This window comes from Perna viridis, chromosome 14 (genome assembly GCF_037379345.1).
Source record: "Perna viridis isolate PV_CMFRI_1.1 ecotype Kerala chromosome 14, ASM3737934v1, whole genome shotgun sequence".
In the NCBI taxonomy this organism is placed as follows: domain Eukaryota; kingdom Metazoa; phylum Mollusca; class Bivalvia; order Mytilida; family Mytilidae; genus Perna; species Perna viridis.
This window is the reverse complement of record NC_142458.1, coordinates 24,703,323-24,723,977: the sequence shown is the minus strand read 5'-3', so window position 1 is coordinate 24,723,977 and position 20,655 is coordinate 24,703,323. Positions and strand designations below refer to the sequence as shown.

At 33.1% G+C, this 20,655-nt stretch overlaps 1 protein-coding gene across 2 annotated transcripts in view; it reads right to left on the bottom strand.

The window, feature by feature from the left end:
* Positions 1 to 20,246, bottom strand: part of LOC148598739 (tyrosine-protein kinase JAK2-like) — a 44,305-nt gene extending 24,059 nt beyond the window's left edge. The window contains exons 1-12 of one of the 2 annotated variants that reach the window (XM_088560055.1): positions 20,074 to 20,246; positions 15,861 to 16,009; positions 13,386 to 14,499; positions 11,929 to 12,063; positions 10,860 to 11,023; positions 9,829 to 10,094; positions 8,379 to 8,531; positions 6,693 to 6,814; positions 5,878 to 6,090; positions 3,500 to 3,651; positions 2,947 to 3,106; positions 1,418 to 1,658 (exon numbers count right to left, since the gene is read on the bottom strand). In XM_088560055.1, coding sequence (XP_088416181.1) covers positions 1,418 to 1,658; positions 2,947 to 3,106; positions 3,500 to 3,651; positions 5,878 to 6,090; positions 6,693 to 6,814; positions 8,379 to 8,531; positions 9,829 to 10,094; positions 10,860 to 11,023; positions 11,929 to 12,063; positions 13,386 to 14,285 — 2,506 coding nt within the window. In that variant the 5' untranslated portion in view covers positions 14,286 to 14,499; positions 15,861 to 16,009; positions 20,074 to 20,246. The remainder of the gene's footprint in view (positions 1 to 1,417; positions 1,659 to 2,946; positions 3,107 to 3,499; positions 3,652 to 5,877; positions 6,091 to 6,692; positions 6,815 to 8,378; positions 8,532 to 9,828; positions 10,095 to 10,859; positions 11,024 to 11,928; positions 12,064 to 13,385; positions 14,500 to 15,860; positions 16,010 to 20,073) is intronic. The other variant, XM_088560054.1, reaches the window with a different exon arrangement.
* Positions 20,247 to 20,655: the final 409 nt, after the last annotated feature.

Here is a 20,655-nt window from a genome sequence, read left to right as displayed (position 1 = left end):
GACGACGATGGACGATGACGACTGACACCAAATGATGGCAATAGCTCACATGGCTTTTGGCCAGGTGAGCTAAACACAAAAAACTGAAACCAAAAATTAATAAAAATATGAGTGAGAGACACAACAGACAGGTGGATAAAATCAAGGAACAATCTCTTTTGTACAGTGAAACCTGTCTAAACTGAATCTCTTTTGGACTGTATGATTTCTTCAGTATTTGACAGGTATTTGGTTTACAAAGGTTCAAAATATATTTATACCCATATAATGGGACTGTAATAAGTGTCTGGTTTAGACAGGTTTTTGAGTTATTCATGGTTTGGTTCAAACAGGTTTTGGATTTATTCAGGGTTTGGTTCAGACAGGTTTTTGGGTTTATTCAGGGTTTGGTTTAGACAGGTTTTGGTGTATTTAGGGTTTTGTTCAGACAGGTTTTGGGGTTTCTTCAGGGTTTGGTTCAGACAGGTTTTGGGTTTCTTCAGGGTTTGGTGCAGACAGATTTTTGGTTTATTCAGTGTTTGGTTCAAACAGTTTTTGGGTTTATTCAGGGTTTGGTTCAGACAGGTTTTGGGTTTATTCAGGGTTTGGTTGACAGGTTTTGGGTTTATTCAGGGTTTGGTTCAGACAGGTTTTGGGTTTATTCAGGGTTTGGTTCAGACAGGTTTTGGGTTTATTCAGGGTTTGGTTGACAGGTTTTTGGTTTAGACAGGTTTTGGTGTATTCAGGGTTTTGTTCAGACAGGTTTTGGGGTTTCTTCAGGGTTTGGTTCAGACAGGTTTTGGGTTTATTCAGGGTTTGGTTGACAAGTTTTGGGTTTATTCAGGGTTTGGTTGACAAGTTTTGAGTTTATTCAGGGTTTGGTTCAGACAGGTTTTGGGTTTATTCAGGGTTCAGTATAGACAGATTTTGGGTTTATTCAGGGTTTGGCGTAGAGAGGTTTTGGGTGTATTCAGGATTTGGTGTAGACAGGTTTTGGGTTTATTCAGGGTTTGGTTTAGACAGGTTTTGGGTTTATTCAGGGTTTGGTTGACAGGTTTTTGGTTTAGACAGGTTTTGGTGTATTCAGGGTTTTGTTCAGACAGGTTTTGGGGTTTCTTCAGGGTTTGGTTCAGACAGGTTTTGGGTTTATTCAGGGTTTGGTTGACAAGTTTTGGGTTTATTCAGGGTTTGGTTGACAAGTTTTGAGTTTATTCAGGGTTTGGTTCAGACAGGTTTTGGGTTTATTCAGGGTTCAGTGTAGACAGATTTTGGGTTTATTCAGGGTTTGGCGTAGAGAGGTTTTGGGTGTATTCAGGATTTGGTGTAGACAGGTTTTGGGTTTATTCAGGGTTTGGTTTAGACAGGTTTTGGGTTTATTCAGGGTTTGGTGTAGACAGGTTTTACTGTACATGCATATTGTAATCAAGCATCAACTTACATGTATAACCAGTCAAGTCTGCTCTTAGTTCTCTTAAAATTGTACTGGTTTCCATTCTTTTATCAACAGGATACCAGCATTCTGTCATTACTCTTTTTATAGTTTTTTTCATAGTATTTGTTCTCTCTACAGTTTCTATATCTAATTCATTGTAGCCATCTCGCCTTATATTTTCCAAATCTTTCACTTCTAACTCTGGTGGAAACTCAATCCTGTTATCTTTTTCAAAAAATTCTTTCAACTATAAAAAATAATATAATTTTGATAAAATAAAAATCAAGAGCAATTAAGAAGATCAAGTTTTACAATATTTTAAAAATAAAAAATAGACAAACTATAACATTATACACCAACTCATTGATAACAAGTTTTTCTCATACGACTGGTTCATTGAGTGTGGTTTGACATCCTATGGCAGATATTTCATGTATTTCAGAATGAGAGAGTTTTTACCAATAAAACAGACCCTGTTTTGAACTAGACTGAAACACTGAACAGTTCTTATTAAGTACCAGTCCACATAAAATTCAGACACTACCGATGGTAAAGTGATTCATGGTCAAGAAAAACCCACCAAACAAACGATGCTTTTTCAGTCTAAATATGCTACGCAAATGTATTTTCACATAACAACAATCTTTTTTGCACTAGGTCTGCACTTTATAGAAAATCATACATTCATCTCCCACTAAAATCAACCAAATGAAGTCAAATCCAGAACAATAACTCCTACAAAATGCAAATATTATGTACAATCTATAAAATTTTTATCTCAACAACCGAATGATAAATTAAGACTGGTCATGTGATCAGGAACTGTTTCTGAACAGGAAGTAAAACTGAATTCAGTGAGTTTTTGACATGCATGAATCACCTTCTGTCTGATTTTTAGAAAGACTGCTACTTAATATGCTAGCTCATAAAAGCAGCAACCTGTAAATAGCCATACACATATCATCTCATTTAGACACACCATTCTCACTTACAGCCAACCAGCCGTTATTTTATTTCCTATACACAGAAAAAATTGCAAAATATGTTTTTCATACGTTTGAAAACACTTAATCATATCTTTTTCATTTGTTCAGGACCACCATGAATAATATATGTTCCTGACTTTATGTTTTTCATTTGTTTAGGACCACCATGAATAATATATGTTCCTGACTAAAGAATTTATTTAAAAAAAAAACAATTAAAGAAAAATCATTTGGTATTAATATGTTTTCTGAGGGTTTTCATGAATGAAAAGAGTAATGTTTTCATAAGATTTCAGGCACTTTTAAAAGCACAAAAACATGTTTTTACTATAATGGTCCTAAACATATATTTTAAAACATAAAAACATATGTTGTAATTTTTCCTGTGTATGCCATTTTCTGATGGAAAAGCAAACACTTTCAAATTAATTCTAAGTCTTTGGTTGGATACACCCATGATTCACACCCATGACCCTCCCTCCTAGAGGCCAGAATGCTATCATGAGATAAACAAGGCAGTTTTTCTCATCAGATACAGAAGATAAAAACCTTGTTACTGTCATTTTGGAAATCTCTGAGAGATGGATTCCACAGTGGACTGCTACCCAGTGTTGCACATTCCCATAATGTGGTACTGAAGGCATAAATATCTGATGAGATAGTTGTTTTTGTCAGATCTGAGAAAAGCTCAGGAGCAAGCCAGGGTATCCTGAAGAAAATAATAAATACATGCATACATTTGTTATCATTCCTTTTTTCTGGTTGATAGAAACTCAAAACAATAAAATAAACAGTCACCATAAAGAATGTAATGTTACCAACATGTACTTGTAAAATATGACAAGAGTAAAAAAAAGATTTTTATTTCCATTAAAACAATCATTTGAGCATAAAATTATATATAGACTATAATTAAAAATACCACAAAACTTTGATGAGTAATTGTTCAATATATGGACAAAATGGAGAAACAGCCAAGCAGCCTTTTCACATATAAGGCAGAACTCAATAATCATCATTAGATACTTGTAAAAGAATCTTATTATCTTGTCTTTCCACCAGTATGAGATACTAGTTCTACCTTAAAGACAAAAAATATTACCTTTGTGTATTGAGTATATGTGTGAGTGGTAGCTTGTTGTATATCTGAAGCATCCCACGATCGGCAAGTTTGATGCCAATGTTACCGGAATCATACTGAAACACCATGATGTTACCACAACAGATATTCCCATGATGTACACTCTTCTCATCCTTGAATAGGCAAAAAAGTAAAGTTATTATTTTGACTTTACCACAGAAAGTCTATAAAAGTACAATTCCTAATTACTAACACGGTCCTATCTCCTGTTTTATAATTAAAAAGGGCCATAACTTCTGAACACTAAAAGTATGACAAACAGACAACTGAACAGGATCTGTAATATATGGTACAAGGAAATTTGTTAATGTTAAAAAAAAAAGCATCTAATGGTGCATTAATATACTGTCACAATGCAAAACATTTTTTGGGGTAAAAAAATCAAAATGGCCTTAACTTTTGTGTACATAATCCAATCAAATTAAATTTTTACTTGACCTGTATTTTATGATACCCAATATCCATAAGTTTGAAACAGATGCTTCAATATCCTCTAAAGTTATCTTTTAGAACTATCAGGATTGGGGGGGTGGGGTAGACAAATGGATGGATAGACAGACACACAACTTGTCGGAAGGTCTAATACCTAACCTTTTTGTGTGGCAGGGTTAAAAAATGAAAAGGCCTTGATCTATTTTACTGATCTCTGGATGATATTTTCTGATATGGATCTTGGTACAGTAAATATTTATTGTTTGACAATTTTATGAATCACTAAGTATACATATAATCAACCAAGAAAAATCAGTCATTATACAGTCCCTGAACAGATCATCATTATACAGTCCCTGAACAGATTGTCATTATACAGTCCCTGAACAGATCGTCATTATACAGTCCCTGAACAGATCGTCATTATACAGTCCCTGAACAGATCCATGCAACTATTTGAACAATCGATGAACAAGTGATGATCGCTGATGGATGGATAACCAATGGCCAGTGACCGATGTGATCACAGTTTATTTTGTAACATGACAGATGACTGGTTCATGTAAATTTGAAAATTTCCCTTAAAACAAATCAAATATAATACAATATTAAATCTATCTTAAATTTAAGATAATTCAAAAATCCACAACTTATTTTTTGCTAGAAACAAAACAAATGCAAAGTAAAAGTAAACAATTGTTTAAATGTGAAAAGATTGACAAGCAAAATAAGGGAATCTGCAAATATATTTACCTCTCAGTGATCAAGTGTTGCGATCACCAGTTCAACTGATCGGTTCGACAGATTGATGGCTGATTACAAACTGATCGGTAATTAATAATTGATCACAATTACAGTTGCATGGATTGGTTTGACTGATTGATGACTGATCAGAAACTGATTGGTAATTAATAATCAATCACAATCCAAATTGCATGGATTGGCTTGACAGAATAATAACTGATCAGTTCAGACAAGATTAGTATTGGTCTTCATAAATAAGTGCAAGAGTTATTGTTCTTGATATGATGGATTTAAATGGGGGACGTATGATAGTCTTTTCCAAAATACAGAACTGTATGCAGAAAGGACTATAGTTGTATTCAATATACTCCATATGGTGTGTATAAATCAAAAATAAACTGTTTGTTTGGTTGTTTTTGCACCTTTAGTCACTACCAATTGTAGTGTCCAAATTGTACATGGATTTGCACTTTAAAAGGAAACAAAAATTCTACATCTTGTCAATACATTTCGCAAGCCAGTGAATCCTGAATAAACAATACAACACAGATTGAACTGCCTATCTTTTTGCAAAACTAGTAATAATGTCAGCAGCTTGAACACCCAGCTCCACCGAGACTGTAAACCTTAATGATCTCCCTTTGCAAATATTCAGCAAAAAATATCTTGCTTCTCTGGCATCCAACTTTTTTTTTGTAAGGTTTCATCAAAATCCATTTCACAGTCTAAAAAGAGTTGTTCTTACAGGGTACATGGTAATTCCTACAAACGTATATACCATCTCTTCTAAATTTAGATTTTTTACTTGGCTGTATCAAAAGCAGTATGGTATGTAAGTGTCATCACATGACTCTGTGGTTTCCAGAGATTGGATCTTAATCTACCATTAGAATACATGGAAACTTCATCTTTTACTGAACATAGAGTTCCGAATTAAAACTAAAACATCTTTTTGTGTAAAGTTATCAATAGAAAATGACATATCTTTCTACATGGTAAAAGTGATTTGTAATGCAGCGTTTAGGGATACTGGAAGTAAACAATAAAATCCAGATTGGTGTTCCTATTTCAATACTTTTTACATGGAAAATTCTGAATTTTCGGAAAAATGAAACTAGAACGAGACTTCCATACCCTATATCCATTTTCCAGTATAAGCTTACCATATATAATAGAGCTTCAGCAAGCTGTAACGCAATAAATTGTAAGTGCTGGAGGGTGACTGGTTTCCCGCTTGTAAAAAATTTAGACAAGGAACCAAACTGTGCATATTCTTCTATGACCTTTGGTGGGGAGGTCAAACAAATGCCATAGACATTGACAAAGAACCGTACATCGTCAATTCCTAGCTGTTGGCATACTCCATCCTGAAGGGACTGAAAAAAAATTTAACTATGTTTAAAAAAAAGACATCTCTTTCATCAACATTATATTTAAGTGAACTGCTGGTCCTCAACAACATTATCCTTACAGCAAATTTAATTATTTCTTAATTGGAATCTTTTTTTTTAAATTTGAACCTGTTGTTTGACACTACCTTACTTTTTTCAAAGGGTCTAGGCCTATCAAATTTATGTCAAGATAGTGTGCTATTAGGCAAACAAAAAAAGATGAATGTTCCTAGCTAGTACCCTACCCACCATATTATTGTAAGCCAAATAAAGTGTACCATGAAAATTTTTGGGTCATTTTTCCATTTATAGCACTGTTTCACCCAGACTCACTGTTCATAAAAATAGTAAAATAGCATAAAAATCCATACCTTTAAAACCTATTTCTTTCAAAGGTGTAATAGGAAACATAATTTTTTTCCGCCTCATTGTACATATGTATATCCCTTACCTCATAACGCCTCATCGTATACATCCCTTACCTCATAACATCTCATTGTATACATCCCTTACCACATAATGCCTCTTGTAAAGCATCATTGTATGTATCCCTTACCTCATAATGCCTCATTATATTCATCCCTTACCTCGTAACACCTATCTTCCTGGTATCTGAGATCTGGGTGATGTTTTCGTACTTGTTTTACAGCCACCATGCTGTCCATACCTTTAACTCTCCTTTTACAAACTTCAGTAAAGTAACCATTGCCTACAGAAGTAGATTAATGGATGATTATACTTTTAACAAGTGGCTCCCAGAAGCCTGAATAGCTCACCTGGTTAAAGTTTTGCTTTTCAAGGGCAATAACTGTAACAAAAAATTGTCCGACAATTTTGACTCCATGAAGACTTTGGTAGGACTTATCATGAGGATCATTTCATCAATCAAAAGTTTCATTTTATCTATTATAATTTTCAAGATATCGACTGAAAACGTAATTTTCTGCCTCTCAAGGGCAATATCCCTTACATGGAATCGTCTGACAACTTTGATCCCTGGAAGACTTTTGTAGGCCTCATATATGGATATTTCAGCAAGTGAAAGATATTGGCCAAACCTAACAGTTTTGGAAATATATGCAAAAAACTACTGTACGACCCCTATGTTCTATTTTTAGTAAAGGCAGCCATGTTTTCTAAACGACCAAAAATCCAAGCATTCATTTTGTTAAGGATACCCTCAAAAACAAAATTCACCAACTTTCATTGAATTCTGTACAGTAGTTTTTGAGAAGAAGATTTTTGAAAATAATAACAACAAAAACAGCAAAAAACATCCAAAAAGGGCAATAACTCCAACATGGATCAACAGATTTTCACAAAAATTTGACCACAGATAGATCTCATCATGCTGAATAATTACCTGATGTCAGAATTTGGCTAAACCTAAAGGTTGTGGAGATACATGTAAAAACCTGCTATCTGACCCCTATGTTCTATTTTAGAAATGGTGGCCATGTTTTTGACCGATCAAAAATCCAAAAGGTAATTTTGTTAAGGATACCCTACAAAACAAAAAAAACAACATTCATTGAATTCTGAACAGTAGTTTTTGAGAAGATTTTTGAAAGTAATAACATCAAAAATGGCAAAAAACGTCCCAAAAGGGCAATAACTCCAACATAGTCAACAGATTTTCACCAAAATTTGACCACAGACAGATCTCATCATGCTGAATACTTTTACCCCAGTCAGAATTTGGCTAAACCTAACAGTTTTGGAGATATATGCAAATATCTACTGTCTGACCCCTATGTTCTATTTTTAGAAACAGTGGCCATGTTTTTTAACCAATCAAAAATCAAAACAGTCATTTTGTGAAGGATACTCTAAGGAACAGTCATTATAATTTTCATGCAAATCTATTCAATAGTTTCGGAGGAGAAGATGTTTGAAGAAATTGTTAACGATGACGACGACGGACGCCAACTGATGGCAATAGCTCACAGGTGAGCTTATAATATTAACTGGCAGATAATCATCTGGAAAATGATTATAAATTCAATTTTTTCTCTAAAACCAAGAATATAGCAAACATTGAACTGCTAACAATTTTTTTTATACATACATGTATTATACCATGTTCTACAACTTGTACAAAACATACATAAAGAACAATACAAGATTTTTGATTTTCTAATCTCAAGATGAACAGTAGCATGTTAATGACTTTCAGCTTATTGACACAAATAAAACAGAAAACCTGATTGCAAATAGAATAAAAAAATAAGCAAGCCCTACTCCCCATTGACTGTACCGTTCCTATCTCTCACCTAGTTTTTCTATCTCCATTTCTCTCAATGGTATGAGATCAGAAGGTAAGTACACAAATGGTTGTCGTTTCCTAGTAACAGCTGAATCATCATCATCTGTGTTTGATCCACTAGCTTTTGATACAAACAGATTTTTAAGTATATCACAGCATTCTGTAATGAAATAAAAGGCAATACTAAAGAAATATTCATTAATCAGATTTGAATGCAGAGATGAGTTCTTTGGGATAAAATATAACCTTATCCCCACCCCCTCTCCCATTCTGAGGGAAAACCTTAATTTCATACAAAATATTGGTCTACAATTCCCACCTCCTTCCTTCTTGAACTCCATTTCCCAATACTCTGAATCAGCCCCTGCACATAACTTTTTGTTAAAAATGACATAATTACCAGCATAATTAACTGATGTGTTTAAATACAATAAAAATTGACCAGTTTACAAAGAATCATCTTTCAACTGTTGTTTTAGCAAGAAAAAAATACTGGTTTTATACTGAATTTACTGGTTTTAACATGAATTTCAGTGTTTCTTTTACAGAATTTACTGGTAATAATATGAATTTTAGTTGGTCTTTATAGAGAATTTCAACTTTCCGGCAGACCAACTAAAATCTGTATCAAGACCAGAATATTCTGTATAAAAACCAGTATTTTTTTAGAAAAACAACGGACGGTTGAAAGATGATTCTCTAAACAACATTTAAACATGTTAGTAAATAAATGGGTCATATAAAATGAGTACTTTCATATTAATCCTATATAAAGTCCAAGTGCAGTCATATTGGGTTGAGGTCTCCTGTACTGGCACAAGGCACACTATATTGTAATTTTAAACATATACAGTATATTTTCCTAGTTAAAAGGTCATATATACATGTACACAGTTATTTTTATGTGGTTTGGAACAATAATTAGTTACAAGAACAGTGATTCATTCAATGTTAGTAATGAAACCACTTATAATTTATATTTCTCAAATTATACCATAATAAAATACATTTCACAGTTAATAAAATAAAATGACACAATTTCACTCAAATAGGTTCTGGTGAAGTAAAGTGCCCTCCTTTATTCAGGGATGATTCTGAGGTCTACAAAAAAGTGAAATCTATAAAATCGGAAGAAAATATACAGTAAAAAAAGAATCGCAACGGTAAAATCCCAATTTGAAATAAGAAAATTCTGCTAAAAAGCGGAAAAAAATCATACCTGTTTATTAATTTAAGAATCTTTTAAGTAATTTTCCCTCTAAATTAGTTATGGTTAGGTGTATTTTCCTCATATATATGTTAAGATTTACACAATATCACTGTAAATGAGTAATGGTGAGGTATGTCCTCTTCTACAGGTTTAAATAAAATTGAATACCTAATTTAGGTTTCACTCTTTAAAGATTATATTGAGGTATGTGATTGCCTCTTTCATAGGTTTAAATAAAATTTATTACCTAATTTAGGTTTCACTCTAAATGGGTTCTGGTGAGGTATATTGCCATCCTTTATAAACTTGCATAAAAGGCCCTTCATATCTTGGCAGCAGCAATCATCTAATCCTTCCACAAAATAACCACTGTCATTCTTCACAATCTGTCTGATACGTATTTGGCCCTGGTCAGAATACACAACTGAAAACTTGTCTGGTGTGTAAATATCTTGTTTAATCAGGTAGTACTCATGTGAGTACATTTTTAATTTCTTTGCTGCATAGCTGTCCCTGAAAGGGATTGATAAATTGACATGGGTGAACTTCTGAGGTTATATATTTCAAACATTTCAGGACGACAACAACTGACCAATCAAACAGACCCTACATCTCTATCATGCCAGCTCATGACCAATCCAACAGACTCTACATCTCTATCATGCCAGCTCACAGAAGCAACAGCAGGTTGTTGTGTCATCAACTCATTATCATGACTTCATGCCTGCAAGTTGTCACTATTCCCTTAAATACCCTATGCTCAATGGAGAAGCAGTGACTACCAATTTTAAGTCTTTGGTGTGACTCGGCCGTCTATCAAACCCATGACTTCCAAGACTTGTGGTGAGTATGCTACCCTGACACCATCGTTATGAAGGTGGTTCCCTAAAGAGGGAGCAAGGTAACAACATAGCTAGTGTGACATTCATAATCTGAGTCAAGAAACCAGACAACATGTGGTTACAACATTTGTACCAAGTTTTGAAATGATAATGACCACACCTTCAGAAGAAAAAACTGCTTAAACTTGCATTCAAAATTGAAAAACAGAATCATGAATAGATGTGCATACAGAATATATATTCTCATCATCTTTTAGAGGGAAAATTATAAAAATATAATCATTACCCATTTTAAACAAGAAGTAGTAGCAAAATCCAATGCTTTATTATATTTTATTTTGTTGCTCCTAAACACAATTGGAAAACATAAGAAAAACACATTTCCAGGTTATAAAACATATGTTACAGTTTTTTCCTGTTTATTGTATTGACTTACTCAATAGGTCCATGGCTTCTTATCTGATTCAGCATCTTTAGTGATGGGGGTTCAACAAGATCATTATCACACAGACTGAAGTAATAGTGATGTATAAGACGATAATATCCATCCAATCCTGACACAAATGACTCAGCTATCTCTGATGATTCAAATTTCAAATACTGAAAAATAAATAAATAATATTTCAACTCAACTACCTCTTCAGGTATATATGATAATATGTAAAATGGTATCAATAGAAATGCCTACATCAAAGTATTTCAAGGAAGTGAAAATCACCAGACCACAAAATAACTGATATATTATCAAAATAGGCTAGCTGAAATCCTGTACAAAGCTCAAGAAATTGTCTTCATTTGCGAAATATATGATTAGCCTTTCCAATTAAGGTGGGTGAAAATTTTCTGATTAGCTTTTGCATATAGTACTACCCTCTCCATTTCTCTTTGTTTGTGTCGAGCTTATGACCTTTACCTTAGCTATCAAGCACAGAATCTAGTCTATCAGTGACTTGACAGGTCAACTGAACAAAAATTTCAAAGGCAATTTCTTTAGTTTCTTGTAAAACTCTTTTTCCAAATTTTGAATGTTTTGAAGACAGAGTCAATCACACTTGCAGAATAATTTCCTAAATTAACCTATTTTCTTGTTTTTTTTATTGTTCTTACAGTCTGATATTTTCTATCTCAGGCTACTGCCTTGACACTACAGTATATTGGTAATTTCCAATGACAATGTCACATCAAATCAACTGAAAACCAGAAAACATCAGTTTTGAATTTGACAGACATTATTTCATACTCTATCTGCCTCACTATAACTTCAGAACTGCTAATATTCCAGATCTGTTAATACTAATTGATGACAATCCATATTTTTCACAGTATTCTATAGAAATGATCCATAAAATCCTGAACTTTCTTAAATTTTAACCAAGGTACTATGGAGATATTCACAATCCATAGAGCTTAATTTGAGGTCAAAATTCTTAGAAAATATGGGAAATAAGTGTAAGTAAACACCTCTGATATTCTCTATGTGATACATCAGCATAATACCAACTCACCAGTGGTTTGCCGTTAGTCCGGTGAACATGAACTACCCAAACGAACTTATTGTGTCCTGCAGATAACTTCTGTATGTTGGTCGATCGTAATTCTGATATAGTACAAACATTACGTTGTACACTGCGGTCAGATTTCTATAATACAAAGACTGAGATATTAATGGGTGCACTATGGTTTCAGATTTCTAAAATGGTACAATCGTTATGAGTTGTACACTATAATTTTAAATTTCTACAATTGTACAATCACTATGAGTTGTACACTATGGTTTCAGATTACTATGATACAAAGACTGATAGAACCATACAAACAATACAGTGTATTCTATTGACAAATTTCTACAATACAAAGAAATTAATCAATTTTAACAACAATTAATGTAAAAAAGAATTTTTTTGATAATATTCAATTATTCAACGATAACTTATTCTTACATCATTTAAACTCTGATGAAATTTAGGCACACAAAAATAATACTTTTCTCATTTCAACAAAAAACATCAACATTAATATAATTTAGTTCTAAAATGACATACATTGTAACTGGTAAAATAACAGAATCAATAATCCATTTATATTCTGAATTTACAGTTTTGAAACTTTGCAATTGAATATATCTCTGCTCTAAACAAATTAAAGCCTAGGGAAAATGGTCTCAGTTTTTATAGCCACACACACAAAAAAAATTGAAATAAATAAATGATTGAATATAGTTTTAGCTTAAAACAAGTTGATATGGTCATATTAAGGAGTAATCAAGGGAACCAAGGTTATAGCGGTAATCAAAAGAATGTAATCCAGGGACAAAGACCAGACATGGAAACTGACATACACAACAAAGAACATAAAGTAACTAAAATCATATATACAAAGTAACAAAAGCAAATGAGCAACTCAGACTCCACTAAAAACTGGGAGCATGGACCAGGTGCAGCGGTAGGGTGAGCATCCTCTGCTTTTCTGGAAACACCCACCAAGTAGCTCATAAAATGTCAAGTCTGGGGTAGACAAATGAGGAAAGGAAAACTATGACCCATCGAATAAATCAGTTTTCATGGTGCAGATGGATACACCATAACGATCCACGGGTTCATGATGACGACCAAAAAACTTCTGTAGTGATGACTTCAATCTTGTAGCAACATAACCTTGTTCCACAAGCCTATTTGTTAGAGTTCTAGTGTGATATAAAAAGTCTGTGTAGCTTCGGAAAGCTCTGGCATAACATGAGTTGTGATATGAACACAGCCAACATAAAGAAAATTAGTACACCAGGGAAAATAATATATGTTTACAGTATTCTGAAAATCAATAGTAACTTTCACCTTAGTTTAAACATATTTCATGTTTTATTAATCAAATATGAACAAAAAGGAGAATGCAAATGTATCCCAGCTTAGTGGAGTCCACTCCATAATAGTAACCTTTGACCCTATATACAAAAAAATGTATCTACCTCCCTAATGAACAAAATGCAGCCATCAGGAATATTAATGGTGATCTCCAACATGGTATCTTGTTCATCCTTAGCATTATACTTTTCTGTCACATCAGCCATAATTTCTTTAATATACTGAGCCATAAGATCTTGACATGAGACTTTATCTTGTTCATACTCTCTACTGTAGTCTGTAAGCTTAGTTTTCATGTTGTTTTTCAGTTTATAATCTTTCCAAAAGTTTTTCCTTTCTTTTTTAGGCAATATTTTTTTCAAGCTGAAATTTTGCCTCGGAAGTCTCAACTTCATTAATTTGGGACATAATTCACCAGATTGTTCACAGTCACTGTCTTCATCAAGATGGTCAAAAATTTTCTCTGGGTATGGCAAGTTCTTAAGCCGGGCTAAAAGCAATAAATCAAGTACAGCTATTCCCCTAGCTTTGCTGGACAGCACAGACTTGTCAAAATATTGTTCCAGTCTTCCTGTAATGAAGTCATCTTTTACCTGATAGTAAAGATATTTTACAAGATAGTTAGTGAATGTATTGTTACAAGGCCGTTGGTCATTTGGTTTTAAAAGAAGGGTGCTGCTTATTTTGTCTTTTAAAGGCACAAATCTCATTCGTAAATGAAGAGTAATTTTTTCTCCTGACCAATCAGGTGAGGTATCTGAGAGGCTTTTCCTTGGATTTATCCATATACATGTCTTCTGCTGGTCATCAAAATACGCTAGACCAAACAGCTGAAGAACTGCAGGCCCAATCACTTCATCTGTATGGTTTATCTTCAGCAATTCCTCGCATAAGGATTGACTTGGAATTTTCATTTGATCTGAGTTGACATGATGCTTTCGAAATCCATAGCATTTAATGACAAATGTATGACTGGCCGCCAAATTCATTCTTACTTGATTCATTTCAAATTCACAACTGTATCGCTTTGAACCCCTCAAGTCATTACATATGTTTACAGTCAAGTATATAATTGTATAACACGAAATGTTTCACTGCTGTTTTCATGAAATATTGTCACAAATATATTTTGTCAGTTTTTCACTAAAATCAACTCAATACCACTAGTTTGCGTCACTACATGTTGATGATGTACTCCAATCTGTTAATAGTATAAAACTGAAAAGACAAATAAAAATATCATAGTCAACTAATATATGCAATCTACATAAACCATACTTTCCAGTATATAATGTTGGGTTTATTTTTTTCAAAGAAAAAATGGCATTCCTTACAAATCTGTGTGCTATATCTGTGATTTTTTCCCCCTAATTTGGCCTTAGGCCTTACAGACCAGTACACATTTTCCACCAGAAAATAGGGCAAGTTTTTTTAATGTTAAACATTTTGACCAAAACATTTTCTAATAAAATGTTTTGTAGAGTGCTGCTTGATACAGCCACAGTGGTCAAACCCTGAACAGTAAAGATAAGCAGAGAAATAACTTGAAACAGCTCCAAATCTGGATTAAGATTCAACATTTGACAAGATTCTGACCATAAAAAATTGGCTGAAGAACTTTAGACTTCTTCCAATTTGTCTTATGTTCTGATTTAGACATGGCAAAAAAATACAATTCATATTTACATTCGTATTTATTTCTAATCCCTTTTTGTCCTTCATTCCTTCAAGGTAATGGTCATCACCCTGTTTCAACAAAAACATTTCTTTTTGTGGTGTGGAAACTTATATTACAATTTCATAGAGACCTATAAATACAGTTTTACCCAAGGTATCTGCCCTAAAAAAGAAAATGTTTTCTTTTGGTTCCTTTTAGCCCCTAATTCCTTCATGGATAAGGTAACCAACCCCAAAATCAATTCTAGCATTCTTTGCTATGATCATTTTCATAGGGATCAACACACATGTACATGTACCTGAGTTAGACAGCTATTAGTTTTATAAAATGCTTGCTTCTGGCCCATTTGAAACTTTATTACTTTTTTACAGGCAACTGTCCAAACAGTTTTTGGTCCCCTAATTCACAAATCACAAACCCCAAAATCAATCTAAGCTTTCTTTTTGTGATTTTGCACATTGTGGTACAATTTCATAAAGATGCAAATGCTCATTCTTGAGTAGTATGTTTAAAATTTCAGGAAATGCTTCTTTCTGACCCCTAATTCCTAAACAAGGCTGAATAAGGTTGTAACTCTCAAAATCAATACTGGACAATAACATGGGTGACGACATGGACAATAACATGGGTGACAACATGGACAATAACATGGGTGACAACATGGACAATAACATGGGTGACGACACGGACAATAACATGGGTGACGACACGTACAATGACATGGGTGACAACACGGACAATAACATGGGTGACGACATGGACAATGACATGGGTGACAACACGGACAATGACATGTGTGACGACACGTACAATGACATGTGTGACGACACGTACAATGACATGGGTGACGACACGGACAATAACAGTGTTAAACAATTATAAACAATTTCAAATTTCTTACCTTCACATGTAAACACAGGTTTAAATGGTGTGCATTAATAGCATCAATCTAAACTAACTATGAGGCAAAGTGGATGTTAGAATGCACTGATCCATCTAAGTACAATACATTATGTTTCTGTCTGTTTTGTGAAGGCTGGGCTCTGCCACCTATGACAATTGATTCTAATAACAGCTTAAAGCTACTAATGACCCTTAATTTGTCAGACAAACCACATAGACCAACACAATTATAGCACAAAAAACATCTTAGTTCCATCACTACCATAAAACTTATTAAATCATATGGTAGGTGATGAAATAAAGTACACACATGTACATGTATTGTATAATGAGCATTCCAGCCAATCAAATTTCATTTCCAATAGTCAGCTGATTTAGTATATCAAGTAAGATCATGTGATGGACAGACAGAAGAAGGACAAACTTACACCAAGTTCTATCCTTTGGGGTAGTTCATGTGGGGGATTCTCCCCATTATCACTGTCTCATGTGGGAGATTTTTACATAAAATATTTTTTTATGTAAAAATTTGGGTATTTAGTACTGAACTTTTCACAGATAATATTAAAATTTGATTTTAAACCTCCCAAAAATCTGACGATTAGCAATTTTCATTGATTTTGTGGAAGAATCCCCCTTATGTGGAAAAGTTAACAGGTACATGTATGTCCTATCTTGAAGTCAGTTGAAATATACTTATATAAGTTCTTCTATAAGTGCTTAGATGAAAAAAAAGCTTCATTTTGTATTTTTGATCATGACCAGTACAATCCAAAGGAGTTATAATTTCAAATCTTACAAGGCCTTGTTAAAAAAATAAACACTGAAAATATCCATTTCCAAAAAATCAAATTTTGTAATGAGTTACCTTTATGATTTAAAGAGAAATCAAAAAAAGATTTACAACCACGCAAATTTGCATAATGGAAAAAGTTTCAATAAAATTAGATTATTTCCTCAACATAAAACCAAATTAGAGTTGGCAGATGAACAATGAACTACATTAAATACACATACATGTAACTCTATAAGCTGTATTTGTGACTCAATAGAAAAAAAACCAAGATCAAATACCAACGGGAAACCGACAGTGGAAAGGAAAGGTATTTATTTCCTTTCACTGTACTGAACAGGAAGCAGTCATATTACAATTATAGGGAAATCTAAATCTGGATAAACCATAAATAAAAAAATAATGTGTAGCAGTAGGGGATGCAGAATAAGATACAGAACACAATACATGTACTGATGATTGGCACTTACAACATGTTATAAAGCATTAAAATGAATGTTTAAAAAGCAGGTTAGAGAAAAAAATTGTCATTGTAATAATTGATTGAATTACAGTTTTTTACCTTGAGGTGTCAAAATGACAGTATTATAGGGATCATATTGTGTTTTCTGGTACATTTTACAGTACAGAAAGAAACGTACCATGACCAATCACAGTGGTAGTGGTACGTGTAGTTGCTTACATTTTGGATAACTTTTATATTTCTAAAGATACATTCAAACATTTTTTTTGTATTTAAATCAATACAACATACCACTTTCTGAATGCTGAAAAAAAAAATATCTAATAGTAAAAAAGTAATTCAATGTTCACTCTGTTAGTGGTTACCACTTTTACAGTGATTAGTCATGGTAGATGTATGTCTCAATCTGTACTGTGCATGTATGTCTCAAACTGTACTGTATCATATTCAATTGTCAATACAGTTTATTAAACATAACTTGAGAGTGTACTGCCTACATATAATGAAGCAGTTGAGCAGATCCAATAACTTTTAGGTTGCCAAGGATCCAAACACAAGTTGGTGCAGGATGCCCTGTAGTATTCTTTGTGGAGAAACCATAATCAAAGTGCTGTTAGCACTGGAGGTTTTTGATTCTGGTGAAAACTGTAGCATGAACAACTTTCAATGATTACATGATGTAAAATAAAACTGTAATCATACATTTGTGTTTTCCATATCATTTAGAACTGTTTTTTTTTCTCAAAAAAAAAAATAGAAACTGAATGTCAATCTTAATTGCTGATTTCTGAAGTATGACTTGTAATCAATAGTTAAACAGTATCCAACTACACTCACATTTACAAAGATATCTTTATTTGTAGCATAAGGAACAAAAAGAATTTTTCAATTCACTTTCAAAATGGAAACGTAATTGTAATATATTTATGTTGGACTTTCAAAAATATAAAAATAATTTTAAAAAAATGGAAACGTTATAATGATTAAAAATTTATGCCCCATGCCACTTTAAGGATTTTTTGCCAACTTGGACCAAATCACAGGTACAGTACCTGAACCAATCTGTGCAACTATTACAATCATTCATTGAGCACCAATAAGTCTCTGATTTGCCACTGATTCATCAAACCTAAACCGTTAAACCAGTGATTGCTTCCTTTTTACATCACACGACCTATGATCAGCTTAAATATACAATGTATATAGTTTTCAGATGGTTTGTTTAGAATTACCACTTTTACACACTTTACTTAATTATATAAATTCAGATATAAATTAATTTACTTGCCTATCAAATTTACTATTGATAGTGAAATACATTGTACGAAATGTTGACTTATTACTTTAAGCTCAAAGTAAATATAATTAAAAAAAATTATTTGATTTGTTCCAATCAAATGTCTGAAATTTACGCAAACCTGACATCCATAATTTCATGTAATAAAACCCTGATCAGATCGTTCTCTGGTCACTGGTTTTCAATCTGTATGCAATCATTCAATCATCAGACACGACTCCGTCAAAAAGTTGCATGGATCAGTTCAGGGATCGTGAGTGATGACATCAGGAAGAACTCTCCTTAGAATAGGATTTCATATGGACTGGTACTTGAAACAAGTATGGAAGCTCCCTTAGAAGGTGTAAAAGTTTTATGATATGAAAGTAATATCATGTCCTAGATTCATATATCTATGGACATGCTCCTCATCTCTGACATGTATTCCTCAAAATAAAAACATTTCATATACTTCTATTTTCAATAAGGCAGTGGCTGTTCATTTCTTCAGGCTAATCATCCACACATCCGATTTGAGTCAATAACACATACGGAATCGTGATGAAAACACTTCACTTACGTTAGTAATGTGGAAATTGGGAGAAATTCATTTTACAAAAAATACATACAAAATGATACAAATACAATAAAAGTAATTAAATGGTATCTGATGTAATAATCGATTAAACAAAAAAACATTCAGAATTAAGACAAAACCCACATTAAACAAACTTGAAAGATGATTTCAAACAAATTTAATGTGAATTTCATGCGCCAGAACTGAAGTACTATTTAGCACATGGGATATTTACATTTTCGTCCATGATTTTATTACAGATTTTTTAAATGTCTGGTAAAGATGCATATGATGCATCAACTTTGACACCAGACATCATAACTTCTGCGATTTGTTCTGTGTCCGACCAACATAAAATCAGTCCATTTTCAAGCACGGGGGCTTGCTTCCACTGTCAAATATGCAACCTGACTAATACATTTGTACATGTATATAACACAAATAGAAATCTGTCCAGTTTATTCAATGTAATCTCAGTTCACAAATCCACCAATAGTCATACATTAGCAGTTAAGTTTGACAATATTTCCATAATGAATCAGGCATTTTTGTCATGGTTCTGTATGTTATTGACAGACACTAGAGGTGTGGACGATTGGCCTAAACAGGCTCCCCATCCACAAATGTGTGGACAAGGAGCCACTACCAATAAAAACACAATATTCAAATTGGATGAAATATATATACACAATGTGAGTAACATAGTGTATATTTATTAGGGTCTTATTAAATCCTGAATAGAATCTGATTTAAAAATTTCAATTACATGTAGGTGTTACTCATACCTTTACAACTGGGGGTCTTCAGTAAATCAGTTGAGTAAGTCACAAAGACTAAAGACGTAAAGTGAAAGTAGAAATCAAGCGATTATTCTGTCACTTTTCATTTTCTTGTATCTAAACCATGTCATAACATGTTCTTATCAAGTACAATATTTCAATTAGAATCCCGAAAATTATATTTACATACATGTATATGTATCGTTACAAGTCCATAAATCATTTACATTTGGAAATTGGATAAAACGGATATCAAACAAGTGAATTTCTTGATTTTTTTTAGAAATAATGTCGACTACTGGATCTTCAACTAGGTAACATACCTTAATCAAACGGCTGTCAATAAACTTATGTCACAACCTCTATTTCTCAGGTAATTAATCAGGTAAACATGCCTCATATTTCCCTTAGTAATGGCCAAATTCAATTTCTTGGAAGTCAATTTCTATTTTCATCGGATATACTCGGGTATTTCCCCGTCACTACATGTTACTAAACCATTTAATGCATACAAAAGGAGATAGTCTGAGTGATTCCGAAAGTTTCATTTATACGGTGTACACAAAGTCTCAGTATCGTATTAATTTTCCCATAGACTTCTATAGTGAAGTGCATACTTTTAGTATTTAAAAAAAATATGTAAATTGATTCAATAAAACTTTCACTTATGTAGCATTTCTAAGGACATGTGAAAAAATAATTTCCCGCAAAGAAAATAGGGTGAGTCCACGAAGATCGGACAGAAAAGTAGTCTTGAACTATAAATAGCCATTTTCCCTACTTTCACTTTTCGGCAAAAAAAAAATGCACTATATTTTTTATATCATCCATGTTTGGCGTACACCCGCTCAGGGATATGCAATACGATACTGGTACCTATTATACACTCAAGGCATCAGAACACA